Here is a 21,990-nt window from a genome sequence, read left to right on the forward strand (position 1 = left end):
ATAATGGGAGTCACATATTCACCGTGCGTAACTGCAGCAGCTACAGACTGTCCAAGCCATCTAACCCATAGGAAATAAAGATGGCTGGAAGTCAAATTCATTAAGATAATCAGAAAGTTCAATTCTGTGATGGAATGCAGTCAAATGAATTCAATTAGGACATGTAGCCCATATCAGAATTTGCTATTAATACTTTTGGACTTTCTTTTCTGTGGAAACCTCAACAGTTCAACTTTTAAAAACCATTTGAGGCCAAAACCAGATGTTGAAATGTCACCTTTAAAGTGAGTTGGACATTTCAAATTATGCAAGCTGTATCAGTAATGTTTTAATAGTGGTGTATGTTGAAATAATAACTGCTCCATTAAATGTTTGTGTCTGAAATCCATGCACAATTATTCAGTGGCAAAGGGAAAAATAAAAATTGGTAGTGGTATAAATATTTTTTGCAAATTCATGAGCAGAAAAATAGAGAAGCATTAGCATTGCAATCAGAGAAGCAAACTAAGCAATGTAAATTTTGGCTGCATTTGTAAATATTTAGCAAATAAAAGACTCATCCATGTCAATGGGTTGGAGTCTTCAACTTTGTTCAGCCAAAGGAATTGAAACAGAGCACTTGTCCTATACACATCAATATTTGAAATTAAACATAAATTGTCATGAATGATAATGAATTACATCATCAGCTACACATGGCATGTTTTCAAAGCAGCCAGGCATTCTTTAATACTAAGTTAATTACAGTCTCTAGCAGCTCTTTGCATTCTGAAGTCAGAAGGAGTTTTGATGTTGTTCAAGGTGTGTTTTGATGTTGACTGCAATTGCCTGACCCTGAGGTCAGCTGTCACAGTCTGAGGCCACTCATAATTTAATCCTTTCTTAGTCTCAAAAACAGTCAAGAGGTGTCCAGGACCAGATACAGAGAATGGTCCTATGCCTTTGATAATTCCTGAAATCTATGCATGAATGGCAAAGTGTTCATTGACTTAAGCCAAAGGTATAGAAAGGGCTGTTCTCATGATTTAGGAATATAAACAAGTTCCAGTGCTCAAGTGTGGATCCTGTCACAGTTTAATTTACTAGTGTAAATCTGCTCCAAAAGAGCAGGGATTTCTTCTTGTTCTTACTGATAGGATAGAAGGTTCACCTTATGTCTTTTTGAGATGTATACAGGACAGGTACTATGTAGGTGTCCTTTGATAGGGTATTAACACACAAATATCTGTCCACTTGGTGTAAATATACCATATGCATTATTACTCTTCACATTAGCAAAGTATGTAGCCTCTAATGCATGATCAAAATCCTGACTTCTGCTGCTGAAAACACTCAGTGCAACTTCTACATGGTCTCTCCTCATAGGGATGCTGACACTTTGGGATAGGAGACAACAAAAAGTTGCCTCTTTTCAGTAAATATTCTCTATGCATAATGAAAAGTGGAAAACCAACAATTTACTGAAGCAAGGACAAAAAATACAGAAGAAATTTCAATTTCTATAATTAATAAGAATAGGAACCAAGGAAATAAAGATGCTGCTTAGTATAATATCACGTTCAATGAGACAGGATCTTAAGGAAAAGTAGTCTAGTCTTGCCTCCTGAATATCAGAGCAAAAGGATTTTACAATAATAAATGCATAAGCACACTGAAAATACACATCCTTCAGAATGATCTGCAGTTAGCACTCAAAAATTCAAAGGCCCAGAGCTGGAAAGTCTTGTGCACACAGAAAAAAAATTGAAAGATGTCACCTAACGAGTAGTGATATATTGGAAATACAGCACAGTTCCTGAATTAGTATCGCATGTTTCCAACAAACATTTAATTTAACTTAGTTTTAAAGATAATTATGCACCAAAAGCTTCTAGCAGTTTTCTTTATGCAACTTTTAAAAAAAATATCCTTTTGAAAGAAACAACTGTCTCCCATGTTAGTCTCTCATCTGCAAGTGACATTTTAATAAACCCATTTCTCTGCTTTCAATGCTTTATTAAATACGTGTTTGTTTTTTTTTTTAATGGGGAGGGAGGGAGGGAAATTAATCTAGCTGTGTTAATTTGTTGGCACCAAGTGAACTGTGGCTAACCTGCACCGGCTTATACTTGCTTGTAGAGGACATTTTCCCTTGCAAATCCTGTGGCATTTGGTACCGAAGTGAGAGGAACCTGCAGGCCCATCTCATGTATTACTGCAGTGGGAGGCAAAGAGAGGGGCCACAGCTGTCAGAGGAGAGTGAGGACAGTGCTCAGCAGATATCCAGTGTCTGCCCCTTTCCACAGTGCACCAAAAGCTTCTCAAACGCAAGAGCTCTGGAAATGCATCTAAATTCTCACAGCGGTAAGTATCATGTGTTTTCCTGTATCATCTTCTAGATTTACCTTTTTGAAGAATTATGCATTATAGACATTCAGTAGATCAATGTCTCTCCAAACATATGCAAGTATTGCATGTAGATAATACCAAAATGTCAGCAGTTTCTGACCTGTGTTCTACAGGAGTACCTCTCCCAGGTAACCAGTGCCATTGTCTTATCTCCTAATCCTCATTTGAATGTTGTCTCTCTCTTAATGTGTGCTTACACACACAGAGGCAGCATTTCTTTACTGGTGAAGGTGTGATCAGGAATCCAGACACAATCAATTACTGCAGGATTTCCAGCTACTGAACATGCACCCAACCAGAGAACTTGTCCTTCTGAAGTAATATCTTAGTGCCCTAGAGGAGGCTTTTTAGGCAGAGGGCTTTTTTAAAATGCAAAGTCCCATAGGGACTGCTGTCACTGTACCACAGGATGGGGAAGCATGTGAAGCACCATCTCACGTCAGTGAAGGAGCTAAACCCTCATGTGGCCTCCTGGGGAAAGAGTGCTTGATGGGAAGCAAGTGCTGACTAAAGTGTTGTGTAGTTTCTTGGTTCTCTTCTGGCCTCTGAGGCCAAGAGCAGGTCAAATTTCAAATTTCACTTACAACTTGGGGGGTCACTGATGCTAGGGAAGAAGGGAGGACCTCCAGGTCCAACAGTATGACTACCCATAGAGTGAGCTACAGTATTCATATAGTTTTGTGTTGTCCAACTATCACACACCTACTTCACCTGACTGAGGTGTGGTATATGTGTGTACATATAGGCAGCACAAATGCTCATTTCAAATTCTGAATATCATCTATATCAGTACTTTTTCTGGTTTTATTGTCTAAGAGGTAACTAGAATCCGTGTTGATGCTGTAGAGAAATTTGGTCTTATCTCTTTTTAAAGCATTTTCAATTTCAAAATGCCATGAAACATGGAGTTTTTTGTTTCATCGGTGATTGTAAGATGTCTTTGAATGTACTGTTCTTGATAAAGTGGTAGTGCTTTCGTGAGGAAAAGGTGTCATATCATAGCAGTAGTTGCCTACAGCCATTATATGTGAAAGATAAAATGTCAGTGAAGCCATGTCTTACTTCTCCTCCTCCCTTCACAAGGAACACAGCTCATCAGTCCTTGCTGCAGAGGATAGATCTGTAACCTCTTCCCACCCATGCAAGCAAAGAGCTGGGCATCAATAATACTCAAAATGCTACTTCTGCTTTGTCTGTGGCTTTCAGGCACACTAAGGGCTGTACCTCAAGCTACATCATAACCTTGAATCTCTTGACCTTGGTGTGCTGTCTGTGCGTTCAAAATTTCCAGTGATTATGTTTGGGGAACATTATGTGTCCCTTTAGCTGTAACTGTGATTTCTGAGACCTTTTGATTTAGAATAAGTCCAGTCTATTTTTATCCTTTCCCTTGTTCTTTCTCTCCCTCCAGCTCTGATGAATGCATGCAATACTAGGGCTCTCCAAAGCAGAGCAAAAGTCTCAGAATAACCTAGCAGTTAGAGGAAAAACCAATTCAAGTATTTTCAGGGTGACTAATACCATCTCATTAGAAGTAAATTAGTCATTCTCACTGTGTTTGTACCTTCTGTGCAGCTGATTTCCCAGTATTTTTCCTGAAAGGCAAAATGGTCACTTTCTTTTGTATTTTGCTTGTCTTTTCTGTAGGAGTGAAAATGGAAGAATTTCTCCCACCCGGTGCTAGTCTGAAATGCACAGTTTGTACTTACACTGCAGACTCAGTGATTAACTTTCATCAGCACCTGTTCTCGCATCTTACTCAAGCTGCCTTTAGATGCAATCACTGCCATTTTGGCTTCCAAACTCAGAGGGAGCTACTGCAGCACCAAGAGTTACATGTCTCTGGCAACAAAATTCAGAGAGAAAGTGACATTGAACACTCTCCAAGTGGAAATGAAGAAGGTTTACAGCCAGCCACGGACCTGTTGAGCAGAAATGATGTTCCCCAGAGCCAAAAGACCATGCAGACTAAAGATGCAAGTTCTGATACAGAGCTTGATAAATGTGAAAAAAAGGCTCCACTTTTCCTTCCAAACCAGAGGCCAGAAACCCAGCCTGCCGCAAATAAGCAGAGCTTTTCATATACCAAAATAAAATCTGAACCATCCAGTCCGAGACTTGCTTCGTCCCCAGTTCAGCCTAATATTGGTCCTTCTTTCCCAATGGGACCTTTTCTTTCCCAGTTTGCTTTTCCCCAAGACATCACTGTGGTTCCTCAGGCTTCAGAGATATTAGCCAAAATGTCGGAACTGGTCCATCGAAGGCTGAGGCATGGAAGTAGCAATTATCCGCCTGTAATTTACAGTCCTTTGATGCCTAAAGGGGCTACATGTTTTGAATGCAACATAACATTCAATAATTTGGACAACTATCTGGTACACAAAAAGCATTACTGCAGCAGCCGATGGCAGCAGATGGCAAAGTCACCAGATTTTTCCAGTGTTCCAGAAAAAATGCCTGAAGCTGTAAGTCCCAGTAATGGTCAAAGCTCTATAAATATCCTGAATCCAGCTCCTCACACATCAGATCCAGAAAATCAACTTCTGCAGACATCTTGCTTAAACTCTTCCAATGTTTTAGATTTGATTGGGCCAAACAATAAAAGTCATGAAAAAGACTTTAGTGCACAGCCTAAGAAGTTGTCAACTGCAAGCAATGGTGATGAGAAGATAAATGGAAAACCTTCTGATGTGAAGAATCCCAATGCTCCTTTAGTAGAGGGGGAAAGTGACCCTAACAAGACTACGTGTGAAGCTTGTAATATTACTTTCAGCAGACATGAGACCTACATGGTCCACAAGCAGTATTACTGTGCCACCCGCCACGATCCCCCGCTGAAGAGGTCAGCTTCCAACAAAGTGCCTGCCATGCAGAGAACAATGCGAACTCGGAAGCGGAGGAAGATGTATGAGATGTGCTTACCAGAGCAAGAGCAGAGGCCACCACTAGTTCAGCAGCGATTTCTAGAAGTTGCTAATCTTGGCAATCCTTGTACATCTACTCAAGAGTCAACAGAGGGCCTTGGAGAATGTTACCACCCACGATGTGATATCTTTCCAGGAATAGTCTCGAAGCATCTGGAAACATCACTGTCTATTAACAAGTGTGTTCCAGTTTCAAAGTGTGACACTTCCCACTCCACCGTGTCCTGCTTGGAGATGGATGTACCAATAGATCTCAGTAAAAAATGCTTACCCCCGTCAGAGAGGACGTCCACTTCTCCCAAGAGGCTGCTGGACTACCACGAGTGCACCGTATGCAAGATCAGTTTTAACAAGGTAGAGAACTACCTGGCTCACAAGCAGAATTTTTGTCCTGTCACTGCTCATCAGCGTAGTGACCTGGGGCAACTCGACAGTAAGGTGTTTCAAAACCCAGAAAGTGAAAGAAACAGCCCAGATGTCAGTTATGAGAGAGGCATAATCAAATGTGAGAAAAACGGAAACTCAAAACAATCTTCTCCCAATGGAAACTTATTTTCCACACACTTAGCAACACTTCAAGGACTGAAAGTCTTTAGTGAAGCAGCCCAGCTTATTGCTACAAAAGAAGAAAACAAACATTTGTTTCTTCCACAATGCCTTTACCCTGGAGCAATAAAGAAAGCTAAAGGAGCAGATCAGCTTTCTCCATATTATGGAATAAAGCCAAGTGATTACATTTCTGGTTCTCTCGTCATTCATAATACTGATTTAGATCAAAGCACAAATACAGAAAGTGAATCTCCTAAAGGCCAGGTGCCTTCGAATGGATGTGCTGTGCAGAAGAAAGAATCTCTTCCACTGCTGCCGAAAAACCGAGGCATGGTAATAGTTAATGGGGGACTAAAACAGGAGGAAAGACCTGCTGCTAACCCACAGCAAGAGAACATTTCCCAGAATCCTCCGCATGAAGATGGGCACAAGTCTCCTTCTTGGATCTCTGAGAATCCCTTAGCTACAAATGAAAACGTCTCTCCAGCAATTCCTACAGCAGAGGAACAGTTGTCTAGTATAGCTAAAGGTGTGAATGGCTCTACCCAGGCTCCAACCAGTGGAAAGTATTGCCGACTGTGTGACATCCAGTTCAACAATCTCTCAAACTTTATAACTCATAAGAAGTTTTATTGCTCTTCACATGCAGCAGAACATGTCAAATGAAACAATTAGTCGCCTTTGGTACATGTGTTTAGCATATTATTCCATACAGTTTAAAGAAAGCTGTTTGAATTACATCTGGACAATCAGGAGATTTCACTATTGCTGAGTTGAAGACTTAAAGGTGTAATTTCATTACAGTCCATTAGTAAAGTGTATTATTGGTGCCATTTTCAAAAATATTAATTTATTTTACCAGCAGTATTCATAGCTGTAGTTATGTTATTTTTTATTTAAAAACTTTATATTAAAGTCATTTGTAATGTTATTGTATAGTTATTGTGTAGCACATATGGTTTGCACTGTATAGTAGATTTTAAAGAAAATAGTCGCAAACAATACAGAAAAGCATTTTAGAAATAGCTTCAAAAGCACTTGTGTATCCTGATTTTTTTTCTTATATGCTGTTGCAGATATGTGTATATGCTAAAATATAACTTGCAAAGAAGTTTCAACTATGCTGTAAAGTTCGCCTTAAAACTTCAATTTTTTTGAACAATTGGGCTCAGTTTGCACTTTATATTTTAGCACATACAGTACCTTAGTCATTAGGCTTTGCATTTGTATGTAGCAGTATGTTTCTGTCCACTTTCTTAATCTAAAACGTACGTTAAATGAAGATGGCATTTTCTTTCTTGTATAGTACTTGTATTTTCTTTCGCTGATGCATCTCTGTCTCAATTTTTAAACCTTTGCTGTTAAATGCAATACTTTATAAAGAATGAACAAAATTACTGGAAGCAGTATTGTAAGAAATGAGGTCATATCAATCAGTTTTATCTTTTGAAAGGCACAGTCTAAAACAAAACCCTAAACTCGATGCTGCAATTATGAATCTAATTCATATATAAGATATATTTAAATATAAGAGTAGCAATACTGCAACTGGTGATCACAAAGATAATGTTCTACTTCTGATAGAAATAATTTCTCAACAAATGTTGTTACTATGCATGTATATGGATGGAATAAAATTCCAGATAATTGGAGAAGCTTGAGAGTAATTTCTTTAATTTTTTTAAATTTTATTTTTTAAGGTGGAATTAGAGCTCACAAACTGTGAAGAAGCTCTTAGGAACAAGCTAACATTGCCTTCTCTTCAGTGGAAGAAAAGTGTTCAGACACAATGACTACAAAGAAGGCCTCCACTTCCAGGGAGTCCCCACTGATGGGTCACTAATGCAGCTAGGTCTAAGACTGCCTAGTGAACTAAAACATAAAATGTGAGGAAGGCTGTCCTCCTTACTGGTGCCAAGGAACACATATTTCCCTGTATGTCCATATGTCAAAATCAGTGGAACAATCTCCTTCCTCTGGTATGATTCTTCATGTGTTCAGTGTTCTTATATGAAAACCAAGATCATTCATTTAAGAGAACAGCAGTTTGCTCCACTAATTCAGTATAGAAATAATACTCAATAATTTATGTTATATTAAAATCTGAACTAATGCACAGTTAGTACACTGCACTTGCAGTTGTTTCGTCTCCTTTACGCTGTTTTCATTTAAAAAAAAAAATGAGATTATAAAAATTATCTATTGATGCACTTTCATCCTAAAAAATTAAAAGCAAAACCATGATCTGAATAGTTACATAAACAGTTCTGGTTTAGTTCTTGTATCAGTCAAAGAAACACCTCAGAGCAAGCTGCATAAAAGGATGGTATTTCAGCAGAAGAGATAGTTGTAGTCTAGCATAAGAGCATACAGTGCCACTGGCTTTCAGCAACCCCATTTCTGTGTGGTTTGGAACTGTTTTCTTTTTTTTATTTGTAAGTGTAGCTATATGCAACCCAGTAGCAAAAATAATAAACACTTGAAAACTATAGTTATCAATTCTGCTGATTAGCTGGGCTTTAAATACAGGTCAAGAGTGCTTAAAATTGTACTAGTTCTCACTTGCAACAAAGATAGAAGATGTATACATTCATTTCAGTAGGCCCAAAGTTGGTCCTACAGTAAATACTTTGGATAATAACACTTGTGAAGAAGAAAAAACATTACAATCACAGGAAGAATAAAACAGGCAAAATGTTCATGATTATCAATTAAACGTTCATTAGAAAATACACCAGGATATCTAATACTTGCCAATATATGAAATAGATAGTACATCTTGGCCTTTTTGGTGGCAAACATTATTTTGAAGATTATCCATCATGCAATAATTGGGTTAAAGAACTAGATGATTACATCTGGATTGAAATAACCTAATTCCAAAAGATCCACGTGCATAGATGAAAACTTTTTAGGTGAAGCTGGTCAGAAGGCCATAAGTTGTGTAATTTACAATTGCAGAGCTCTAGGGGTATGTTAAGACAGTGAGAAAGTAAAGGAAAATATCAGGGTTAAAGCAAATACCTAGTTGAGAAGTGACGCTAAAAGAGGGAAGCCTTATCACAAACGGTTTCTGATCCAGAAATGCTGAGGGTTCCTGATATATTCCAGAGGTAAATTAAAGCCTGCCATGCTGCATTATATTCTTCCCACTGGCTAGTCCAATTTCTTTCACACAACAGAATAATTCTGCTAGCATTTTCTCTTTATAAATCACCTATTTGGTTGACTGCTTCCATTTTTACAAGTTCAAAATAAGCACAACCTGTTCATTTGTGGGTGCAGAGTTACTCAATTGTAAACACATTTTATATATTTTAGTTACTTCACAGGAACAGCTGGCAACTCTGACACATGCTAAACCCCTAAGTTATACCATCACACTCTGTGAAAGTAAAACTATACACAAGCTAGATGGGTAGCAGATACTAATATTTGATATTTTAAATACATTTTTTTAAAAAATAAAGCATTTCAAAAAAAGCTGCTCAAATAATTTGGTTCAGGAACCATATTTTCCCATAACTTTATAGACTGTTTTCAATTGTTTCACTTTCTTTATTGCACTCATATTTTAATTTGCTCGTGTGAAATAAGAACATAAACACTTTGACCAGCCAGAAATCCCTCCCCTGTCTCTTAAACCAGTTTTCACAATACTGGCCTAATCCCAGCTTCGGGTTTAAAGCACATCTACATTTAAATCGTAAGTATTGTTTACAATAATAAACTACTTAAATATTTTTTCTGACCAACAGGTTATTTGTGTTCTCCTCAGATTATATCTACATGTTTGTCCAAGGCAATAAACTGCCTATTGCTAAAGGCTTCTCTTCCCAAGTCTTTCTTTTAGGTTTTTGTAGGGTTATTAGTTTTTTATCAAAAAAGATGCAAAAGAAGTCCATTCTTAGTTAGTCTTTGACACCTGGAATTCAGCAGGAAACAGAGCACCTCAGTTAAATGGTTTGGATCACTTAATCCCTGTCAGCTGGTGTCAGTAAATAAATCTTTGGGACTATGGGGTGAACAGCTCAGCAAAAGGCATTAAAATATTTCCTAAGTTTATGTTACAAAAACTAAAATTGCTCCACATGAAGTCTTAGTATTTAGAAGAGCTGCTTTCTGCCTAACTCCCTGTGTACTGATTGCCTGGCAGGTTTTACATTTAACTTCTGGACTTTTTAAGGAAGATTTCCTTATTCACAAAACATCCCATCCACAGGCAGTGCTCAGAACTAATTTGGCCACATCCCTGTCTGCCTCATTTATTTGTTTTTATCCCAAAATTCAGACTGAAAGGCAGTTGTGAGTCCTCATTCATACCACATTAATACCACAATTTCCACAGTTTTCACAAAACAATGGTGATTTTTTCTTTGTAGAAGAAAAACAGTAAAGCGTATTGCTACAAGCTGATGTCTGCTTGCCTTGAAGTAGTTGTAATAACATTAGGATTCTGGTGACATCTTCTCATTATTACAAATAATCATAAAACTACATCATAGATATTTACTGTGGATCCACACTCCTAACTTTTGCAGTCTCTCATTTTCACTAGATAACTATTGACTATGTTCGTCTACACTGTCTGCAGGAATGTAGAAGTCATATCTTAAACATAATAGGGAGTATGAATAAGATGATTTCTCCCTTGTTCAATAAACACTGCACCACTGGCAAATGGAGAAGGAAAAAAATAATAAATAAAAACCCTGAGGTAGAAATTAAAAAATTAAATCAATTCCAGCACCACTATCAAGATGATGTGTAGGTGGGCTAATTCACTTTGCTGAATGTGCATACATAAGCTCAGTGGAACTGAGATGGAGCTCTGAGCAGCCTGGAAAACCTGACTTAAAGAAAATTCCATGGTGAGTATGATGGAAAAAGGGTGGTGTGGGATAATCTTATTGAGGGGCAAAGAAGATAAGGAAAAAGGGAAGCGACACTTTGTTAATCCCATGAGTGTAGTATGGGTGGGTACACTGATGGCTGCAGAAGGCAGCGGTTAGAAGGCATCAGCACTATAAAAATGCTAAACATTCCGGGAGACCTGCTGGGAGAGGCTAAAATACTGATGAGACAAAGTGCTTGGAAGACCACTCCCAAATTCTAAATACTGTCAATGCAAAGGTTCTGGTTTCTGGTAGTCTCCTTTTCCCCAAGGCTAACAATGGGGAAGAGAACCACAACTCTTGACCTTCCAGGTCACCTTCACAGCTGGCATATTGTGTTGCCATGAACTGTGCAGGACAGACAGCCACAGAACAGATATGTGACCCTATTGTAAATTAGAGTCAAGTCAGATGCCCAGGCTTCAGATGTAGGAGCCCACTTGGTCCCTCTACTGCTCTTCCACAAAGGTTACTGACAGTGCTTCAAATCCAGACCAATTAGAGCCACAGAAAAATTAACTAAAATAAATGAATAAAATAGTGAACTAAATAATGAAATAAATGAACTAAAATAGTGGTGGCACTTATGTATGGAGCATGGGGAAGGGAGGTGGGATGGAAATCTGCAGTCACACAAACATAAAGCTTCAGCGTAATACAGTGGCGTGAAATGAATGAATTGTGACTGGAAGGGTGAGACAAGGCTTTTATGCTGGTGTGAACAGAAAATTGTGATTCTGACAATTTCAATTTTCAAATACATGATGTTCTTTACTATGCACACACACACACACATATAAAACATTCACAGAGAGATGAGAATGTCCAAAACAAGGAGACAACCTAAACTAGATTAAGAGGTTAGATCAAGCACCTCTGTAAGGTGATTAGAAAAATCCTTTGTTGTAGAAGTAATAGCCAGGCCATTTAATCTTCATTGCATGGGGAAACTGGCACCTTTTGGTGCATGGAGGGTGATGATATGTTCATTCATATCCGAATTTAAATGTCCTGGCAAAATTGCTCTTTCCCCTTTCTGCTCTCAGCTGCTTTGTGCAGGTCTCAATCCAAGGAATTTGTTCCTACCTACAAACTCAGTGGCCCTCAGACTCATTTTTTTTTTCCACCTGACAACTTTGTTGGTTTTGTAACTGTCTTGTTTTGTTTTCTATTGTGGGAGGTTTTTTAACTCTGCCCACCTTGAATGATTCACAGTGGAGGCAGGAGAAAGGATTCACCTGAGCTGGTATATTGGAGAATGTGGTAATCTCCATCATTGGAGACATGAAGTCACTTGAGAACTCCTGAAAGAGAGGTTTATGTGCACTCAGTTGTTCTCATCTCCTCCAGATGAGCCCTCTTTTTAGGACTTTTATATCCCTCACCACATCTTGAAACTCACTCCTCTCTAAATGCTAAGCAGCATACCCATAGACTCAGTCTGCTTTGAAATAGAAATATTTCCCTCTAGGAAATCTCCATGAAAGAATGTGTTGGACATGCATTTTGAATGACACAATTGATAATTTTAGTACTCACTGTTGATATAATAACCTAATATCCATCCCCAAAATGGTAGATGTGCTCCTCAATAGTTGATGTCAGGAGAATCCCAAGCCTTACACATTAGCAGCTACAGGGACAGAGGGAAGTCAACATTTAATGTTTTTCTCCTCCCATATGAGGTATTCTGCAAAACAGAGAGAAAGCCTTTGGGACACAGAGAAAGGGACAAGAAGGATTTTAAGGGGTGTAATGTGGGGAAGAGATTTGTGGCTTCTTGCCTCGAGATGGCTTCTTGTCTTTTTACATTAAGCAGACAATAGGAAAATGGCCTATCAGCAACCAAGGCTTATATTCAGTGTTAGAAAACTTGATATGCAGTGTGCTTTTGTAAATTATATCAGAAATCACTTTCCTCTTATGAGAAATGTAGTTTTGGGTAGGAAATTTTTATATTAGGGAAAAAGGAGTTGGCACGGTTTGCAGAAGTTCTTAAGATACTGAAATCTGTAGTATCACTAAAATACATTCAAAGCTTTCATGCAATTTGTGGAATTAGAGTAATAACTATATAAAAGATGTTGACACGATTTAACTTATTTGAACTTAACTATACTAGATGGATTCAGTGTGAAAGCCACTTCAAGAGAAAACTTGCTCTGCAAGAACTTTTTTTGTCAATAACATACTGTGTTCCTTATTCTTGTAATATTAAAATATATCATAGTTTATGCCTGTTAGATTTGATAATGACATTCACAATATGAAATATAATATTTATATAAAGTATTCAGAAGATAACTGTTAGACCTTCCTGATACAAAACTGCTGTGTTACACTTGCCAACTGTGTATTAAAATTAAGTGACAATATTACTTTGTGCATTTGCTCCAAGTTCATGACAAGCATAATTAATACCAATAACCAGCCAGGTGAAAGTAGGATTCATTCGTAGGTGATAAAAATGCCAGTTTTCTTCCCCAAACAACAAATTCCAAAACTTTCTTACCACCAGATAAGATTAAAACGAAAAAATGAAATGTTGTACAACTTTGTCCAGTGACACTTATGAACCATTACTCTGAGCTGTGGAAGATTGCTCTGTGGATGCATCACTGCTATAGACAAGCACAGTTCAAGAACCTTCTACTGATGTTCAGAACCAGCAGTGAAGTGAGATGTGTGATACAGACTCAGATAAAAACAGCTTATTTCATTACAGTAAATAGTTTGAATCAAAAAGCAGCATTTTGAAAGCATGAACTACCCTGCTATCTGGATTTCTCTTAGAAATGGAGATGAGTTAAAGTTAGTACTCAGCTGAGTATCCAAACCTCTTCTCTCCACAGGATTACCCACTGCTGCTAACAAATCACCCATAAAAATGCAGGTCAGGCATTTGGAACCTACATCTAATGCTTACAAAACTCCCATTGAAATGAATTATGGAATCGCTCACTCCAGTTGCAGTGCCTACAAGCAGATAAAAAAGAATATGTCTTTGTGACCTTTATACAAGTTCTGCTGCATTTATATTTTATACAAACAGCTTATTTTGTATGGTTTACCACTGGCAGGGGAGTAGGAACCATTACCTCCTCAAAATTTTAGAGGGGTAGAGCTATGTCCCAGTAAATCCAGTCACAGGATGGCTGAGGCTGGCAGGCACCTCTGGAAACCACCCAGTCCAACCCCACCCCTGCCCAAGCAGGCTCAGCTATCACAGCTTGCTCAAGGATGTGGCCAGTTAGGTTTTTGAGTATCTCCCAGGACAGAGGCTGTACGGCCTTTCTGGGCAACTTATTCCTGTGCCTGGGATTGGTCCTCTCCAGGAATGGGACTCTGCACTTTCCTTTGCTTGGCTCTATGAGGTATCTCTTGGTCCATTTCTCCAGCCTGTCCAAACCCTTCTGAATGGCAGCATAAACACCTAGCCTGTCAAACCCTCCTCCCAGTTTTGTGTCGTTTGCAGTCTTGTGGAAGGTGCATGATGTGCCAGCATCCAGGTCATTGAAAATGATCAACACTATTTACCCCTTTAGAACACCACTAATGGCTGATCAGCAGCAGGACTTTGTGCTGCTGATCACAGCCTTATCAGCCCAGCAGTTCAGCCAGTTTTGAATCAACTTCCCTGTCCATTTAGATAGCCCATATTCCATCAGAATGTCTACAAGGTTGTTAATAGAGACTGTCAAAAGCTGTGCTGAAGTCAAATAAATAGAACTCACTGCTTTCTCCTATTCACTCCATTGTAGAAGCCTCTCAGGTCAGGCATAATTTCATCTTCATAAATCTATGCTGACTACTCCCAGTAACCTTGTAGTCTTTTATTTGCCTGGAAATAGTTCTCAGGATTATTTGCTTATCACCTTCCCAAAGATCAAGGTGGAGGTCTGACCTGTAGTTTCCCTAAACCTTCCTTCATGTCTTCTTGAAGATGACAATGACATTTGCTTTCTCTCAGTACTGAGATATCTCCCCTAATCACTATGACCTTTCATATGATCTTAATCAAGAATGGACTCACCAGCAGTTCCCTCAGCACTCAGGGGTGCCTCCCTGTAGGTCACATGGACTTAAATATGTCCAGTTTATTTCAAAGCTCTCTGTCCTGATCCTTGCCCACCAGAACTAATAATTTCTTGCTTCAAGGTCCTCTGATTCATAGGCTTCTAGCAAAGATGGAGGCAAAGAAGGAATTGAGTACCTCTGCTCTGTTCACATCGTCACCAAGTTCATTATGCCCTTGCCTGTGCAGCAGCTGTCACCCCTTTTTTTTTCCTAGTCTTTGGTGCTGATAGACCTGCAGAAGCCCTGCTTGTTGCCTTTCACACCTTCACCATGTTCAATACAATGGTCTGACAATGTGCATTTGCAGCTCTGAAATCCAGTTGTATTCTAGACTGCATCAAAACAGCTTGGCTGGCACAGGGCAAGGGAGGGGATTTTGCCTCTCTGCTCTGATGAGATCCCACCTGGCCACCAGGATGATCAGAGGGATGGAGCACTTCTCCTACAAAGAGAGGCTGAGAGAGTTGAGGCTGTTAGATGGGAGAGGAGAAGGCTCCAGGGAGACCTTGTTGTGGCCTTTCAATATTTAAAAAGAGTTAAAGGAAAGAGAGATTTTTTACCAAGGCCTTCAGTCACAGGACAAGGGGTGAAATGAACAAAAGGAGGTTTAGATTAGATATTAGGAAGAAATTCTTTACTGTGAAGTGTGTGAGGTATTGGCACAGTTTGCCCAGGGAAGCTGTGAGTGCTCAATCCCTGGAAGTGTTTAAGAACAGATTGGATGGGACTTTAAGAAACATGCTCTAGTGAGAAGTGCCCCTGCCCATGCCAAGAGAATTGGAACTAGATGATCTTTAAGATCTTTTAGACTAGACTAGATCCCTTCCAAATTCTATGATTCTGTGAACTTCAGCTGGACCTTGTCCATAACCTTATGAAATTGCCTACATTTCATTTTTATTTGGCAGGTCTTCATGATCTTGGGCATCTTCGTGCATTTCTACACCTTTTGTCTTTACTTTTCTACCATGAGTTTGTTGTCAGTTGCAATAATGGAAACCCAAAAGAGTTTTTTTCAGGGATCAGCAAGACTTTCTGGGCTATCAGTAGCATGACTGAAAACAGCATCAGGCCTACAGGCTGCATGTATAGTAATTGTTCCAGAGCCTTCAAAATCATTTTGTTAGAAAATAGTGGGTTCCAGAGCCAAAATCCATAGTTATCTAAAAGGTCTATAATAGCCTGTCTCCCACTAAGCTGTCAAGTTCATTTTCACTTTTCCTCCTCCAATATTCTTGATAACACCATCTTTTTCTCCACATTTTTCCTTTCCTTCTTTTCTCCCCATTTCAGTTTCAGCTTGGCCAAAAATGTGTACATAAGAAAAATACAAAATAATTTGCATTGAGGTGAGAAAAACTTTCAGATCTTAACATTGCTGAACTTGGAAAAGTTTTAATTCAAATTCAGTCTAGGACCTCAGTCTATCTTTGCCATTATATCCCAAGCCCCATCTGGCAAAATACAGAAGTTCTTTTGGGGAGAAGGGCAGTTTTGGCTCAGCAAGGATGAAGTGATTTTTCTCCAAGTGTTAAATTTGTTGATTTTTATTCAGACCCTAATCGATTAATTAGTTTGCTTTGTTTTTTGAATCACTTTTTCATCAGAAAGGGAATTGATTTTTAACATATATAAATTTAGCTTGGAACAGTTGTTCCAGTTGTGCTCACCAAATAGGAATGCAGTGAAAACAAAAACAGTGGAGCATCACATGAATCGCTAGGAATACACTGAAGATATGTCCATCCATATTTATATTACAGATGAATTAATATAGATCTAGTAATTTTTCACTGAAAATAGTTGCAGTAGTCATGCTCTTTTTCATTTAGCATTAATCAGACTAGATTCTTCTTTCAGTTTCACCAGAACAAAGTGATTGATTCTAAATTGCAGCTGGAGTTACTCCACACTTTTTTCTGATGCCACAGAGAGCAGAATACATTGCAGAAACTGCTGTTAGCTTGTCTAATTCATACTTCGTATTACCATCTTCATGAGAACTCATTTATTAAAATCATTTTAAAACAATGAAAGGGCTTGCTTCCACAGGTATTTTGGATCAAGCTCAGCTACCACGGTATAACTATCTAGTTTTGGAATAAACAACCTGCAACATGTTGAAAGGCAAATTACTTATAGAAATGCTATCATTAAAGGAGTCACATAATTTTCTGACTGTTTTCTTCTCTGAAATATATATGACAGCTGAGATCCCATCTAGACAACAGTTCTACCAAGGGGATGATTTTGCTGAGTTTAAAAAGAGCCCTTTTCTTGTTTGAACTATGTAAGATTTAATTTTTCCTTGGACTACTGTAAAGTTATTTACAGCAAGGATAGGTTGTGTGCCTCTGGGGCTGAAGAATTCACTTCTTTGGGAAGAAAGGTGCATCTACAGAAACTTATCTCAGTGTCTGCTTGGGCCTGATTCCCCAGCTGGTGAAGTCCTCTCCATCTAATGGACCCCAGATAAGAAGAAAGTAGACATCATGGCTTCAACATAGTCTGTGATTCCAACAGTTTAAATCCCCCTGACACCATATAAGATGTGCCCCTTCCTATCTTCTCTGACAACAATTTCAAAATCCAGCTCCAAAGACACTAAAGGCTTATCTGAAGGGTACACAAACCAATTTTTAGACATCCATAGCTGTGTTATTATCAGCAAAAATTGTGCTTTAAAAAAGTATGGAACTGCTTTTTAGTTTACTGGGTGTATGAACACTTATGTATGATTTTAGTCATCTCTGGAGGCACCATTGGAAACATTTTCTTTCCCCAGATCTATATTAAGTACTGTTTTGACTTATTTCTAGAAGCATCAGTGATGCTTCTCAAGAAACAAAAGTGAGATGGGGCACTTACCTGGTCCCTGTTTAGAAAAAGACCTGAGAAGTAATGCACAAGTTGAAAACTTCTAGATGATATCCATGTTAATTGTGGGAGCTCACAAGAAACATGTTTCCTTCCTGCACTACTCTGAAACTATCAAAGATTTCTAAGACCCATTCTTTGCCCCTCAATTGCAGTTCATTCAGGAAATTCAAGTTCAGATTCAGTAGGGCAGTCTAGCTACATGATGTGATGTGTTGTGCAGGTGTAGATATAGAACATAGAAAATAGAGAAGCTTGGCTTTAGGGAATGTAATCACTGACACACCAATGAGATCTCACTTGTTCAGCCATGAGCAGTTCATATCCTGAGCAGTGGACATGTTTAAAAAAAGATTATTCCTCAGACATAAAGTATTATCTGAATGAAGAGTATTGTTATTTTCCAAGTTTAGTAGTGGTGAATGTTTTCTCCCTGAACAAATCATCTAGTTTAAACATGAAACATAAAAGTTATTTATCTTCAATGAATGGTAGTTTGGTTTTATTTCAGCTGAGAGTATTTAAATATAATCATTAAAAACCAAGATACAAACTTCAAACATATCTAGATGACAGTTCTCTCTTCTATGTAACAATTTTCAGAAGGCTGAAATATTTTCAATACAAAAAGCACAATTCTGCCATACTGCCATGCAGATCCAGCTGTCTGTTCAGCCTTTTGAAGAGGTCAATTTGATCAAGCCATTGTGGCAGACAAATGTAATGATATACCTGTGCTGCAAGTGTTTATTATGTTCAGAAGGTGCTTATGTAGTGGTCAGACAAAGTGAAGCTCAGCATAGAGTAGAATATATATTTTATTGTTGGGGTTCAGGAAAAGGCTTACATTAGAATTGCTTGCATGCAATTGCCTGAGAAAAAGCAGTACATCCTTGTAGAGGAAAAATGAAAAGCCTTACTTACCGAGATTGGCTGTCTGTCAATAGCTCATCCCCTAAACTTTTCCTAACAAAAGTCTGAATGCCAGCTGGCATCTTGAGAAGTATAAAAGAGCTGTGAAGAAGGCAGTGAGAAGTGTCTTGAATTTGAAAGTGAATTTCAGTTTAGCAATGCTCTGGAATATTTTTTTGTTGTTGTTTTTAGACCTTTGAATGTTTTGAAGTGGAAGTTTTTGTGTAAAAGTGATGTTCGGTCTGAACGTTTCCTAGACCTGAGCTGCAGATTCCATTTTCTGACATTCCTCTGAGGAAGGGAAGCTGGTCCTGCACTAGTAAGCTCAGGAATAACTTTTCTGACAAACACCAAGCAGCCTGTCTCCTTCTTAACATAAAATAGATTTCTGAGTTTGAATGGTATTCATTTCCTCAGTTGGTTATTTGTAAAACAAAACAAGCAGAAAGTGTTCAGAAAACCAATTTTGAGCCATTTTGATTCAATTGATTCAAGAATGTTGAGAAATTAAAGCAAAATGTTTGAAAGAATCGGTCAAAAAATACTCAAAGTTCTTTTCTCAGCTCCCAGTTTTGCTTGACCAAAGCTATTTTATGAATTCTTTTGTAATGCTTCATATGTGTATATACATATGCACAATACAAATACATATATACATGTGTGCATATATTAAGTCAAAATATTCTATACATGTATTTTAGCTCTGTAAGTCTGATTCATTAGCTAATGACTAACAAAATATGCAAAATACTGTATTTGTATCAGGAAAATCTCATAAATATGTGGAAAATAACTGGGATCTGGACTTTATGTAACAAAATGTGCTGTGTAGGTCATCTACCCAGGAGAAACAATGATGAATGCTTTGAAGCTTGTTGTACTTCCATGTCCAGAAGTTGCTCCAAGATTTTGGTCTTGTATTTCACAAAGCCAATTTCACTTCACATTTTTAATAGTTGGTATTGACCTGAATTCCTTTTTACAGAGAAATGTCTTTACAGTATTTAAAAAATGTCAGAATATGATGAAGGTGCTCATATCATCCGTGGTGCCTACATCTAACATGGAGCATAGGCCATGCTCATCTAGACTGTCTGTCTCCATCAGAGTTTTAGTAAATTCCACAAATAATTTTTTCTTGCCACTCTCCCTCTGTCATCCAGTGACAGCCCTCATTGGCCATTAAAGACTGCCACTGGAATTTGTGCTCCTCTCAGAGCACTATTTAGACCTTTTCTTGGAAACAGCTCAGGAAACCATGACTATTTCTTAGCTCTGGTAATTCCAGGAAAATGTGTAATAAAAATAAGAAGGTAAATTATTCCTATGATGTGTCCCAGCACAGACCATACTGATTATCTGTTTTCCAGAGTGCCTGGAAGATTGGTACAGTTACTGGCAAATGCTTCTAATCTCTGTGGGTCATTGTCCTGGGTTGCAGTGTAGGATGTACACAAAGTATTTATTCTATCACCATCTTCATGAACTGTTCAAACCAGGTGGGCTAGTGTTTTCCCAAGCCCCCTGCCTTTTCTGCTAATGGCCCATTAACGCCTTTGGGGTGTTTTCTGCTAATGACTTCTGGGGTGTCTCCTGCTAATGGCTCATGAGTCACAGGTAACTCCCTCCAGGGGTTATCTCTGTTAATGGGTTATCTCTGTTAATGGGCCATCAAGGACACATTTCACACTTCTCATGCTATTGTGAGGTGCTCTGCCCAGGGGGAGGAGCCAAGCATTCTCACCTGGATATAAGCTGGGATTTGGGACAGTGCAGTGGGCATTTATCCACTGGATTCCCAGAGGACCAGAGCTCCCAGACTTCTCTACAGGATCACTGCTTCAGGAAGACCACCTCACCTGGACTGCTTCCACCATCCTGCTCAGGTTGTATTCTGACTCTGTCAGTGATCCTTTGTGTTATTGTATTTATTTTATTTTACTTTTACCTTTTTACCTTTCTTCTTATTAAATTATATCTCTGACTTGGAGCCTCTCATTCATTTTGCTTTCAAAACCACAACAGTCATATGGGAAAGGAGGGGTTAATCCTTTATTCTTTACAAATTGTCATGTAGATATTTTATTTTTAAAGTAAATGACAAAAAAAGAAATAAAAACCCCACAATTGTACATTGTGATTTGATCAGAAGGCCTATCAATCAGGTAATTTAGTTTCCAGTTAAAAGACAAACTAATACTGATAAATTTGCAATTTTCCCCTCATTCTTTAATCTGACTTCTATATTTTGTGAATGACATTGGACATACATAGTTATCAAAAAATGAATATTTTGTTTATGTATATAGATTCTTCAGATTGCCCACATTAATGACTCTTAACCTTTAAACTGATTTATAAACATGTAAGAATAAAATGTCAGCATTCATTTGTCATCTTGCAGTAAACTGTCAGCATTCGTTTCTCAGCTAAAATAGAATATCTGTCTAAGAATTTACATTAGGCTTTGTAATCAAACTAGATTAACACCAGTGCAGCTCAGCATGAAAACTTGATATCAAGCATACACACTTCATTAATACCTTAATGTGCATTCCAGGCTACATCTTGTCATGATCTAGTGAATTCAGTGGGACTTGCTGCTGAAAAATGTGACCAACTCATGCAGTCTCTTTGTCTAACACATCACTGTATTGTCCTTAAAAGGGAAGGGACAAAATTTTAAAGGATAAATACTGAACATTGGCAAGCAATGGTGTACATCCATAAAGGAGAGAGAAAACTTCAATGGATGGATCTTGGTGGCTCTTCTGTGGACCAAAAGATGAAAAATAACATAGTTTTATTGCTTGTTGAAAGGGGACATTCCCCAGGGAGGTTTATGATATAATCCATTCAACTGGAAGGTGATCAGATTCCTGCAAATGCTCTAATAATCAGTTAAGCTGAGTGACTTCTATTTTAGATCTGTGTTCTATTTCCTGGAACAGAGCTGGGATGCTTACTGAAGTGATGGAAGGAGCAGCCCCCCTGCATCAAAAGGAAAACCAGTGTGAATACACCTTATGTTGAATTATTGTTGTCTTTCTTGGATGCAAAGGAAATGTCTCACTTGTTTTCATTGGTGAGACCCCATTTTTCCTGAACAAAATATGGAGCTGGAGAAATCATGGAGAAAGACCTAAGCACCAAGCTGAAGTGGATGATAAGAGTTTTGTTGAGCAGTGGCTGTCCTTGAAGGTGAGGAGCAGTGTTTCCCAGTGTTTCTCCACTTTTCAAGTTTACTTCCAGTCATCCTCTGCAAGACAAGCTACTGCTCAACGCAGAAGACTCACCAATGTAGGTGTTAATAGAGGCCTGTGAACGTTTTCTAGCTGAGTTTTGTCTGAGAATCTGTAGCAGGATGT

At 38.4% G+C, this 21,990-nt stretch overlaps 1 protein-coding gene across 2 annotated transcripts in view; it reads left to right on the forward strand.

The window, feature by feature from the left end:
- ZFPM2 (zinc finger protein, FOG family member 2) overlaps positions 1–7,580 on the forward strand; it is a 308,739-nt gene extending 301,159 nt beyond the window's left edge. For both annotated transcript variants that reach the window (XM_083855434.1, XM_083855435.1), the window contains 2 exons: positions 2,119–2,343; positions 4,036–7,580. In XM_083855434.1, coding sequence (XP_083711560.1) covers positions 2,119–2,343; positions 4,036–6,527 — 2,717 coding nt within the window. In that variant the 3' untranslated portion in view covers positions 6,528–7,580. The remainder of the gene's footprint in view (positions 1–2,118; positions 2,344–4,035) is intronic.
- Positions 7,581–21,990: the final 14,410 nt, after the last annotated feature.

This window comes from Zosterops lateralis (genome assembly GCF_965231275.1).
Source record: "Zosterops lateralis genome assembly, chromosome: 1".
Taxonomy (NCBI): domain Eukaryota; kingdom Metazoa; phylum Chordata; class Aves; order Passeriformes; family Zosteropidae; genus Zosterops; species Zosterops lateralis.